The sequence below is a fragment of the Gymnogyps californianus genome, chromosome Z (genome assembly GCF_018139145.2).
Source record: "Gymnogyps californianus isolate 813 chromosome Z, ASM1813914v2, whole genome shotgun sequence".
NCBI classification, from domain to species: Eukaryota; Metazoa; Chordata; class Aves; order Accipitriformes; family Cathartidae; genus Gymnogyps; species Gymnogyps californianus.
In genome coordinates this window covers 27,202,535-27,214,747 of record NC_059500.1, presented here as the reverse complement: position 1 = coordinate 27,214,747, position 12,213 = coordinate 27,202,535, and the positions used below count along the sequence as shown (strand labels likewise).

Here is a 12,213-nt window from a genome sequence, read left to right as displayed (position 1 = left end):
CATTGTATCTGCATGCCTCCTCCTTAGCCAAGCCTGACATGAAAATTGTGGAACCATGGTGTTCTTCATTTACCTGCTTCATTAGTGCTAAAACATACCATATGCAGACAGGTTTTGTATCTTAGTATATGCTGTACTGACACTCCACCCTCTCCTACCCTCCTGTAATTTCTTGTTCTCTTTTTTGAAAGAAGAGAGTGAAAGAATGCTTGGTTGTGTGGAAAAACAAGAATGATGCTTAGAAAAATCACTGTGAGAAAATGCAGCTCTGTGTTATTTCAGTCAATTACACATCAGAACATCAAGCTGATAGAAAAGAGGTATATTACAGAGAGATATCACCCAACACCATTAGAAATTTAAGTTCTAAAAGAACTGTTTGATCTACAGTTCTTTTCCATTTAATTGGCTAGGTCTTTTTTTTTCTTTAGACGTGTTCCAATGTCACCTGAGTTCCTTTAGACTTTGTGTTTTCCTTTCAATCAGGAATAAAAATTGTGTACATATATACATATTTGAATGTATGAAATAATTTCTTTACTCCTGCAGATTTTTCTGAAGAATGAAATTCTATGTGCAAAGTCAGTAAAGAGGCTTTGCTTTGAGACGCTTAATTCAAAAATTTAATAACATAAAGAATATGTTCCCTTCAACAGCAAAGAAATATCATACTAAATCCATACCATTTCTTCAAGGAAAGGAAAAAATGTGTATAAGAGTAATCTTTGGTACCGAAAATATGGGCACCTTCTCGTATGTGTTCAAATCTGAACACAACAGAAAAACTTCTCTTTAAAAATGGATCAAAATGACCTCTGAGTATTTCCATGTAGTGGGTATTGACAGCGGTAGCTAGAAAAACAATTGGGACGTTAAGGGTTGTGTGACAGCAGGATACAACACAATAACAATTGATAAAATATCTGATGTTTCCCTCCACCCTCACGAATTTTTTTCCTAACACAATTCCGTGAGATATATACTTTTAATTACTGATAACATCCTCAAAATCCTTTAAGGGCTCCAATACGTAAAAGCAACAAAACCCAACCAACAGCAGTAAGAAAAACAGCAACAAAAGCTGAGGTTATAATACAAGATCAGAAACAGTCCTTTGACTGAAGGCATTTACTGATTTGTTTGATCTTATGGACTTCACTTTCTCTGCTCAATTCCATCATGATCTTTTCTGCCAAAGCCTGCTTTATTTGCTCAAGAAAATATTCCATCCACTGGGGATTTCTTCTGTGGGCTGTCTGACCACAGTGGCAAGTCAGCAGTAAGCAGGCTATATTTTTCTTCTTTAATTCATGATGAATGTGTCACTGAATCCTGTAAACACTACTGAGTATACATTCAAGCTTTGTTCTTAGTGAAAGTGGCACTTACTTGAACGCTTGCAGTCAAGATAGCTTAGTTATATAGCACTTTACAGGTATAATAGCTGGTTATGTACTTCTGATAAAATTCCTTTTTCTGATGGCTTAGTGGGTATTGAAACATATCCTCACTGGGATCCCATTGCCATTCCACAACATCTTTATGATGAAGTGTGTATTCTGTACTTCTTATTGTACTTTACATGTGCTTTATTGCTATATGCATTTCCCTGTTGTTAATTTAAGTGCTCCTCTGTTATGTAATACATACAACGTTTTAAACTCTAATGGCATCCTATGAGGACTGGCATTAGAAAAGTACCGATACTTCAGATCATCATAATAATGATACTTGACTGGTTTTCCATGTAAATCCTTTGGGAATGGCCAAAATCCATACAGGTGAATTTCATCACAAAATCTGGTGGCAAGCGTATACATGAGGAGACCAGTGCTGGGTCGTTTAATGTGGACCTTGTTTGTCAGCCAATAGCTGCAAAGAAAGAAAAAGTACATTAAGAAACTCTCATACAACTCCATGTGAATAAATCCCGTAAACTTATTTTATCTATCATGCATTCATTTTACACTATAAGAAATTAAATGTTTCCTTCTTCTCTCTAAACTGAGATCATAAATGATGACACTGTTTTGGCACACCTTTATTCCACCTAGAAGAGGAGAAGTGAGATCTTACTTAACACAGTACTGAAGAAAAGCTGGCTAACTAAGGTTCTTAGTTCAGACTTTAACCCTAACAAGAAGTCATGATGCCTGCAAATGCTAGAAAACTGCAGTTAACCTCCTCAGCCAGATCAGGGAACAGTCTCTTGCTATAAGCTTTGACCTCTTGCAGTATCCAATTCACCTCATCAAGTCAGCCCTACATTGAGTATTTGATTGGCCTAGTGATTACTTCACAGATTGCTTGTCTAAATAGAAAGTAAATGGAAATAATAAACATAACAGGTTAAGAATGTAACTTTCAGAAGTAAACAGAAGTGAAGCTTTAATTACTTTGCTTGTGATTAAGTACATAAAGCTTCCTGGTTGCTAATGGCAGCCTCCAGAAAAGCAAAATCTCACACTAATAATTTTAAAAAGGTTTTGTTTTGTATTCAACGGTTCACAGATCCAACTGAAGCTATGGGACAGTTTTCCTGAGCCAGTAACAACTATCTGGTTGTGGGTTTAAAAGCTGCAGAGAGTTTTCAAAGAGGCAAATGGTGGGTAAGTGCAGAAGGAACATGGGAACTGAACTGGATTCCAGCACGTAGCTCACATTGGTACCTTCAAAATCTGCCACCAACATTGTTTTACATCCTCAATCTTTAAAAATAAAACTTCATTAAAATAGTGCCAGCCTATTACTGGTAACATGCTTCTCCCAAGCCTGATTCAATGTAAAGTTTGTTAGTACTTTATAGAAATAAAAAAGGGTATTTAGAAACTTAAACCTGGTCATTCTGCTGGTTCAGATAAACAGCAGCCACACACACAGTTGTACTGGTCAAACTGTGGGAACGAGTGGCTGCCAAGTAAAGTATGTAAGCAAGTCGTTACATAGTGTTACCACACAAACCTGGATCATTGCATTCTATCACTATATTGTTTGTTAGTTGTAGGCTGTGAATTGTTTCTACCATAGCCTAGACAGGGTGTCAAGGGAGATAAGCCTCATCAGACCAGAGTTAGCTTTATGTTAAACAGGGTTACAATAAGGTTGCAACTCTGAGTATAAAACCAGATTGCTTTAAAGGCATTTAGTGGTGTAGAAGGAGGAACACTCCACCCACCACTATCAGACAGGATAGCAAAAATATGTCTTTAATCAAAGCTTAAAGTGTCTTAAAAGCATCAGATGCTGTGCAACATTAAAAATAACCATCCCATTGAAACTGGCCTTTTCAGTTTCACTCTTTGCCAAAAACATAGGGCCTAAAGGCTGATGTCTTTGAATCACAGATACATATGCATGTGAAAGATAAATTTTTTTGCATTATACTCAGTTTCTTTTTTGAAAGCTGAAGGACTCTGCAAGCAGAAAGCAGTTCTAGGCTGAGTGAGTGCTTCTCCAAAGCCAACAGAATTTTGCTTGGCTGTAAAAAACAGGATGGTAAAAAGGTATTTATGAAGCAAATGCAATGGGGAATGGTTACATGTACAAATGACAAACGTATTGCATATAATTTTTTCATTGTTTTCATAAACCTGAGGTTAACCTTCAGACAGAGGTTTCTGAGATAAGATGCTAAGTAGTTTGCTTCCTACTCTGAGAAACTGCAGCATTTTAAAACAAGACAAGCCAAAGGAGAGACTTCAATTCTAGAAGATTTTTTTTTTACGTTTCCTTATAGAAAAGTTATTGAAGAAACAAATCTGACTACTTTTGGCACTTCATATCACAGATAGAGCAAAACAGATTAAAAGTCAAAGCTAATTATTTCATTTTTGTAGAAACTGGTATTTGTCTCTTCAAAAGTTGCTGCTCACTCTAATCACATACAGTCAGCCATCTACATAAGTGTCTCTAGCCAAACAGCAATCAAACCTGATGCATCTAGTACTACAGGGCACAACTGCTATCATCGCAGATGAATTTCACCCTTCCAGGAACAGGATGATCATGGCAGAGAATGAAATTAATAGTAAACAGCTGAATCTAAATTATTTGAAAAGGACACTACAACTTCTTACTTAAGAGTTTCTGTACAGGAATAAGTATGTAATGAAGGAATAAGATGTAATAAAGAGCCTCTCACAATTTTAGAATATAAAAGAAAATCTTTTCTTCTGCTTGTCATATTCAGACATCATATAAAAGGGAAGTTCAGCTGTTTGGTTTCTCTTAAAAATGGAAAAGGTATCCAAACTCTGTACTCAAAATATGGTACTTGCTATACTTACTATCAAAATTTTCAACTTGGGATCAATTCTACTTCAGATGAAAAAAACCACAAGTAATGTAATGAATGAATCAGTTAAGAGGCATTCAGTGCTCCAGGCTGAAGCTTTGTGCAGATCATTTGATCTCTGCAAATCTGTGGCTCCCAACCTCTGCCTGAATTGATAAAATTGGTTGTGTGGTGTAGGTAGTCTTTGTGATTTTGGTCCTGAAATATATATGTCATCTTCTTAGTCACTCGAGTAGCTACTCTAGTATGAAACTTAGTTAAGGCTGATTTTTAGAGATTGATTGATGTTGTAAATGCTTTAACCAATAAGCATTTTTGTACCTGCTTTCAGTTTCTGGAGTTTTGTTATAATTTCAGTTTTAAGGCTAAAGATACCGTTCTTACCTATTTATCTGGGATGCACTCATTTTCTGTATAACTAAGCTTACAATGTGAGGGAAGCAACTTACAACAGATCCAAAAGAGAATCTCTTGTTTCTCATAACTAATCTCCAGATCTTCACCCATGACCAATTCCTGATTTTCAGTCTGGATAGAGAAATAAGTTTAATTGACAAAGGAATAGGTGCATCTTGCCGTGTTAGAAAATGGAGTCTGCTATTTAAGCATCACTATTAAGCCCATAAGCGGAAGGCTGCAGTCACACAGTGCACCACTACGGTGCTCCAGTCACTTATTCTTTTGACAGCTGTGCTAAAACAACTCCTTTGTGGGGCCATGCTGTAAAGCAGACTACTGAATTTATCAAAATGTGTCAATCTGTAAGCACACTACATTTCTATAACACTGATGACTTGAAGTTGAGTAGCTTGAATTCAAACAGATCTCACTTCAAATTACTTTTAATTACATGCCTGATGGTAACTTAGTAAAGACACTGGCAATATATCATGACTTTCAGCTTAATACTCAGAAGTTATAAATAAATCTCCAGTGGTAAGGGAAAAACACAGCACCACTAAACATGAAAAAAAAACATGCAAGAATAGAGAGTATGTTGAACTATCTAAAATGAAAGGAAGGCCAGTTCAATACTTAGTTAATTTAGACAGGTTCATGTATTTGATTTTTATAAAATTACACTTAGTAACTATCAGGATTGCACCAGGTTAACTAAAAATAGCACAATACACCATAAGATTAAAGGACACCCTGCTGATAGCAGGGGACTGCTAAAACTCTCCCATGAAAAGAAGGTATGCTCAAGCAGGTACTGGTTCTTCTAACTATGCCCTTCTGCTCCTATTCCTTTCTTCTGATATCATCCTGTCTATTTTCACCTCAGCTCCTCATCCCAAATCCAAGCATCTTTGCCTCCAAAACATTGTTACCTGCCTCAGACATATTATGTAGTAAATCATGGCCACACACCTTAGACCTCTTTCATCCAGTCCAATATGGATCTCTTCTACAATCCTTTCTCTTTACTGGGCATACATACTTCAAAGAGATTTCACGTGATTTTAAAATTTGAACAGTGATCTCCTGCATGTTTCACTGTATGTTACATATAAAAGTGAAAATAATCAAAAACATCTTTCAGTATTTCTGTTAAGACTGGAGGTAAGTATTGTCAATAATGGATTTGTGCCAGCATTATTTTAATACTTTCTGATGCTTTAGGCATAAAGAAAATGTTTTTTCTTTCCTTTTTAATGCTATTATCTTACCAAAACCTAGTTCTTACATGAAGTTCCACACCATGAAAAAAAGACTTGCATGTTCTAATATTCTGTATGCAAAAATGTAATTTTTGGCAAAGAGACTTCTTTATCTCTACTAAGATAATAATAAAAACTAGGGTAAAGGAGAAAGACTTATTTGTTAGGTAAAATGATTTGATTTTAAATTGAGACATGGGTATAAAAACTAAACATCTCAGTAATGACTTTTACCAGAATCACAGGATCATTCAGGTTGGAAGGGATGTCAGCAGATCTCTAGTCCAACCTCCTTCTCAAATAGGGTCCCTCAGCCACTGCTGACAGGGCCTGCACTCCAGCCCAACACCTCTGTAGCCCCCAGCTCAACTTGCTGCAGTTGGCCAATATCTTTCCTGTATTAGGGGGCCCAAAATTGGGCACAGTGCTCCAGATGTGGTCTAAGAAGTGCTGAGTAGAAGGGGGTGATCACTTTCCTCACTTGACCAACTAGGCTTCTATCAATACAGCCCTAGATGTTTTTGGCCCTTTGCTGCCAAGGAGCACTGATGACTTGTGCTCTTGCTGCCTGCCAAGATGCCCAGGTTCCTTCCAGCAGAGCTGACCCCAGCCACTCAGTCAGCTCCTGGCCTGTACTGCTGCAAGGGTTACCCCTTCCCAGGTGCAGGACTCCACATTTGTCCTTGCTGAATTTCATAAGGCTCCTGTTGACCTATGAGTCCAGCCCAATCATCCAGCTAGACTTTGACCCATCTAGTTTTCCAGTCATCCAGACCACAATATCCTAACTTGGATGCAAGAATATTGTGGGACACAGTGCCGAAAGACTTGCTGTCACTGAGATATATGACATCCAGTGCTCTCCCCTCATATACAAAGTATAGGACATTTATAAAATGCTCAGTTATTTCACCAGCTAAATTTAGTTAAAGAGTACAACTGTCTCTTCATGAAGCAAGTCCCTTTTAAAAGGGACTTATCTTTGTCAGGTAAAATAATGTTCTGTTCTTACTCACACTGACAACAAATTGCTACTGTTAGAAGTGAAAAGATTTTGACATTTCTTGTAGAAGCTTATTTTCATACTACCATAAACAAGCTAAAAACCATGACTTTGTAGTAAAATATTACAGTTTCCTACTATCTAGGAGAAAAACTGGTTTGAAAACTATAATCAGTAGCCATCATTAGTTCTCCATCAATAGAAAGTTGCACATACCATGGGTGGAAAGTAGAGGATAAGACTGAAAATACAAAATAAGCCTGACAGATTTGAGAAAAAACATATGATACAATTTAACAAACAGGAAATGTAAGTTATGCAGAGAATTGCCTGCGAAGGCTGGCAAAAACTCTTAAGGTGGTATTTCTTCAGAGATGCATGTGGAGGTTAGAACTGGTCATAAACTGCATACAAGTCAACAGGGCAAACTACAGATAGCTTTATTGTAACATGTTTGTAATTTGAGGTATTTGCATGCCAATTCTTGCCATCCCAGGAGCTGCAAGAAGGCTTTCCACTCCAAGTAAAGAAGCAGAAACCAGAAAACTTCTCTCTGCCAGCAACCTCCAGTCCCGCACTTGCTGTACCTCCATCAGAATCAATGGGATTACATTGGAAAGTAACAATTTAAGAATTTGTTTCTGTTGATGGCAACAAACTCTCAGTCTGCTTGAGGTTTGGACTTCCAAATATACATTTGAGTATATTTCTATTTTAACATTTTACTGTGTCTTTCAATCCTCACAAACATTCATCTTTTCTTAACCTCAGCTGACCTCAAACTATTGAACTCAACCTTGCATGAAAGAAATTTGAAATAAAGTGAAACCAAATGAAAAACAGTGTAAGCAGAATATAATATAAAACATTCCTTCTTTGATCAGGAGTAACTTTCTGGCAAAATGATTGCCTCCAATCACTGGTACAACAATTCAATAGTTGTAACCAATTCTTCGCCACTGGGCTCTGAAAGAGTTACAAGTTACAAGTTACAAATGAGCTGTACTGTACATTGGTCTTAAGCCCTGTGTCAGCAGTAAATTGATATGATTTGTAATGATCTGGAAAAATGACAGAAACCATGAAGGAAAGGAGTACAAGTGGAAAAATTCCTTCTACACTTGAAAATTGTGAGAAAAGCAATTAAAGATGTAAAAGTGCCCTGATGAATATGAGATACATCAATTTTTTACATCCACAATCACTGTTAAAAGATTGCTTTGACGCTTACATTTGTCTTAGTGTTGACGGAACCTCTAATATTTTGGCCTTTAAAAGTACTGAACTTGTTTCTGCCAGATCAAGATATCACCTATAGTTTAACCTATAGTCAAGAACACCAGACTTGCTCCTGTATCTAGCAAGATACCTTTACATTTATAAAAATGGAATGTACTACTATCAGCATGATTGCAGAAGAAACGTTAATTGAATAGCATGTTGCTACCAGATAGTGACTTCTTGCAGCTATTGACAAAAATTAAATTCATATAAACACATAAAAACATAGACATCTGTTTTAAAAATAGTTCATGTTAAAATGATCTTCTGACAAGACTCTATTACAATGACTAATATATGCAACAATTGATGCCAATCATCATTACATTAAATGGATACTGAGGAATTCACATGACAATTTTTTACCCTGCTACTGTGGAATAGATGACTTCTGGCTAGACTAAAACATGAGAGGTGCTTTCCCAAGGCTGTACTCAAAATGATATGTGTCACCTGAGACAACAAAAACCTGATACGATGGGCTACATTCAAATATCAGATAATTTAGCATACTTAACATCTTTATTTGTCATATCTACAAATTCCATAGGATTTCTAAGTATAAATGAGATCAGAATCTAGTTGTGTATATTTCAACAGATTTTTAACTCCTTTCTCTGGACAGGACTGAATCTGAGGAAATACACATGTTATAACCCTGAATAGCTCTCAAAGATTATATACCAAGGTCTGTTCATCGAGTGGCAAGTTGATCTCCAAGTAAACCCACTCATACACACTTGCCTGTCACTGAAATTCTGTTCCTTCTACAGCCATTACACAGAGAGAATATTTTTTAGAAGAGCTTTCTGAGAAATCTTACATGATATTTGAAAAGTTAAAATATTAGCATTAATAAGAAGGTAGGGAAAAAGATTGTGAGAAAGAAGACAAAACATTTCAGTGTTACTGCAGAGTGTCTGTCAGTGGGAGAAGCTAGAGGATGTATATTGTCTTGATTACACTCTCTCAAAAAATACTGTAGAACAGGACAAGACACAGAGAAAAGCCACATAGGCTATCAGAAGAATAAAGCAACTTCTGTATGAGAGAGTAAACAGAGTAGCTTGAAAAAGAGACAACTAAGTGGGGATATTGCAGAAAGCTCCAAAATTATGTAGCGTGTAAAGAAGGCAAATGGGATTTAATTACTACTTTAACACAAGCACTGTAACATAAAAACTATGGACCCAGTGGAGTTATTCAGTGGTAGGTCTTTTAAACACAGGAAAGTACTTTTTCATACAGCATGCCATTGAACAGTGGAATTCATTGCAACAGGATGTTTTGGATGACAACGGACAACTGACTAAAAAGATACAAATTGTTAAAGTTCAAAAACACAGCGATGCAGATGAAGCCCCTTCTCATGGGTTTGCCAGGCTGCTGGCCACGGGAGGACATATCACAGGGTAAATGCTTGACATTTCCTCTAACTTTTCTTCTAAGCCTCTGTGTTGGCACCTGGCACCAGTAAGACCACAGGCTGGAGAGGGATCTACTTAAACAGCCACTTTTATGTTCTCAGACCCAACGTCTTCTTTCTCTAGAAGGTGTTAGCTAAAATAACTTCCTCAAACTCAGAAAGAATAAAGCCTTTGCTTGTGCTTTCATGTCTTCAGTGGGATTAATCACATCAATGATATGAACAGCCCTTCAACTGACCCTCTCAATTTATGTGAATGTGTTAATTAAAAATGCATTATTCGTCCTTTTCTTACTGAGATATGCCTTGGGCACGAGGCTGCACAAGGAATCTAGAGCGTGAAAGTGTGAACAATAACACTGAGAGTATGACAGCCAGTACAGAAACACTGCTGTTTGTGTAAGATCTACTTTACAGTTTTCAATGCACAATATTTTGAAATAGCATACACAAAACCCATTTCATTAAAAGGAACAATGCACTTTATGAAGAGCTGAAACACTCCCCAGAATTGTCATTTGCTTTTTAGCAAACTTAATTCACTACTTTAATGTTAAGGGTTGTTTTTTGTTTGGTTTTTTTTTCCTTTACCCCTTCATCTTATACTGTCAAGTAAATTCAAATTCTTGCTTATAAAGCAGATTTCAAGGACCACTTGAGAGATTGGACTCTGTCTGGCAATATTCCTTAGAAAGAGAAAGAAAGACTAGTGATATCAATGGTGAATGTAGTCATGTTACATACCTTGCATTGCCACAGCTAAATGAGAGCATGGCCAGCAGGCTGCCATTCAGCGTCGCCGCCATTGCAGAGAATTTTAACCACTGTGAGCATAGTCTTTACTGGCTATGGCAAAATAATTAAGAATATATTAAAACTCACTTTTATCTGTCTTAAAATAAAATGGTTCAGCTTCCCTGGTGTAGGAGACTATTCTGCTTTGCACCATTGCTCTAGCATGATCTGCTCCCAAAGCTGCCTTAATCAACTTTTGGAAAATCACCTCAATAGGAAAAGGCTCTGCTAAGAATAAAGAAGTATCAAAATATAGCATAACTTTGCCCTTCTGTTGCCAGTGAATTAAGAAACACTTGCTAAAGTTACGACCACTTAAGCCTATGAACTTTTTTTCTCATACATAAAAAGATTCTGATTTAACAACTGGAATCCACCACAGCCATAAGCCACATGCCCTATATAATATTTGTAAGGATGGGGCAGTAAGGCCTATGTATGAAAGAGAAAGCCTTCAGGACTAATTAACAGGATACATTTAAGACTGGGAACATCTCTCGACTTCTGCTCCACTTCTGCAATATTTCCAAGCTATCAGAATACTTTCATTTGAACCCACACTAGCTCCTTTAGTTTTCATCTAAACCAAGAAATTATTGACCTAAGTTTAGAACGAAATCACAGGATGAATAAACCTCTTTAACCATTTGATAAAAGCATTCACCCAAAGGAAAAGACCCACACTTCAATCCTTGATGAACCAATGACAACAGTTTTTTATGTAAAACCATCATTAGTTTCAAAATATAAAATGCCCATGCTGCAGAGTCCTTGATTCTTCCTTTATAAACAAGGGCTTTCAAAATTGCCCACATATTTTTTGATTTTAAAGTAGAAGCATTCCAGCAGGACAGACAGATGACATCCCTTTCCCCAGAAAAGCCCCCAACAGATATGAGGCAGAGCGTGACTGCAGAAAACATGGACCTCAATCTGGTCAGATGGGGGAGGAGGCAAGTTTAAGCCTTTGCAGGTGCTGTGTACCCTGCGCTGCAGTACAAAAGGAGAATAAGAGCCATCATCTCCCATCTGCTTAAGTAACTTCTGGAAGAAAATAGCAGTGCATCTGTGTGAAAACTTATTTTTCACAGGCCCAGGGCCTCCTCAGAGCATGCCTACAAGACCAAGCTCTTCTTACAAGGCTGTGAGAAGGTCACGCTGTCCACACCTCTGCAAAGCTTAGCAATGAAGTAGCTGGCACCCTGCTCACTGCTGTCATGACCAAGCCATTCCAGAACATGAACAGAAGTTAAACTGTATGACCAAAATTCTAAATTTTAGAAAAATCCAAGCTGTTTCCCTAAACACTTATGCCTGTACGCAAACCTGCTTGTACACAATGTATTTCAGCTGACGCTGGATCGTCTTCACTTAGCCACCAAACTTTGGTAAATGGTCCTTTATTTTCATGCTATTATGAAGTACGCTGTATCTGTGAAATTGGTTAATGCCTATGTACCCAGATGGATTTAAGCCATTCAAAACCTACTAGAGTAAGCAGAGCAGTGACTCTTTGTCAAAAAGGAAAAACTTTCTAGAAGATGCTCTAAAATTTCAAAGAAATGTCAAGGTTTCTATTAGAAACACCCTCCTTGTTTAAGAAGTTGAGCCTCACTTGGTTTGTTCCAGCAGCGAGTAGTAAACCCCCACAGAACAGACTTCAAGCAACAGGAGTTGCAAACCTTACAGAACAAAACAGAAATTAAAATGAACTCAAATTTAAGCAATAAACAGTACACATTTATTGCTATTC

General features: G+C 37.2%; 1 protein-coding gene across 1 annotated transcript in view; it reads right to left on the bottom strand.

The window, feature by feature from the left end:
* Window positions 1–1,008: 1,008 nt before the first annotated feature.
* The window catches only part of ST8SIA4 (ST8 alpha-N-acetyl-neuraminide alpha-2,8-sialyltransferase 4), a 64,425-nt gene continuing 53,220 nt past the window's right edge, over window positions 1,009–12,213 (bottom strand). Inside the window, exon 5 of the mRNA XM_050912858.1 lies at window positions 1,009–1,872. Coding sequence (XP_050768815.1) covers window positions 1,596–1,872 — 277 coding nt within the window. The 3' untranslated portion in view covers window positions 1,009–1,595. The remainder of the gene's footprint in view (window positions 1,873–12,213) is intronic.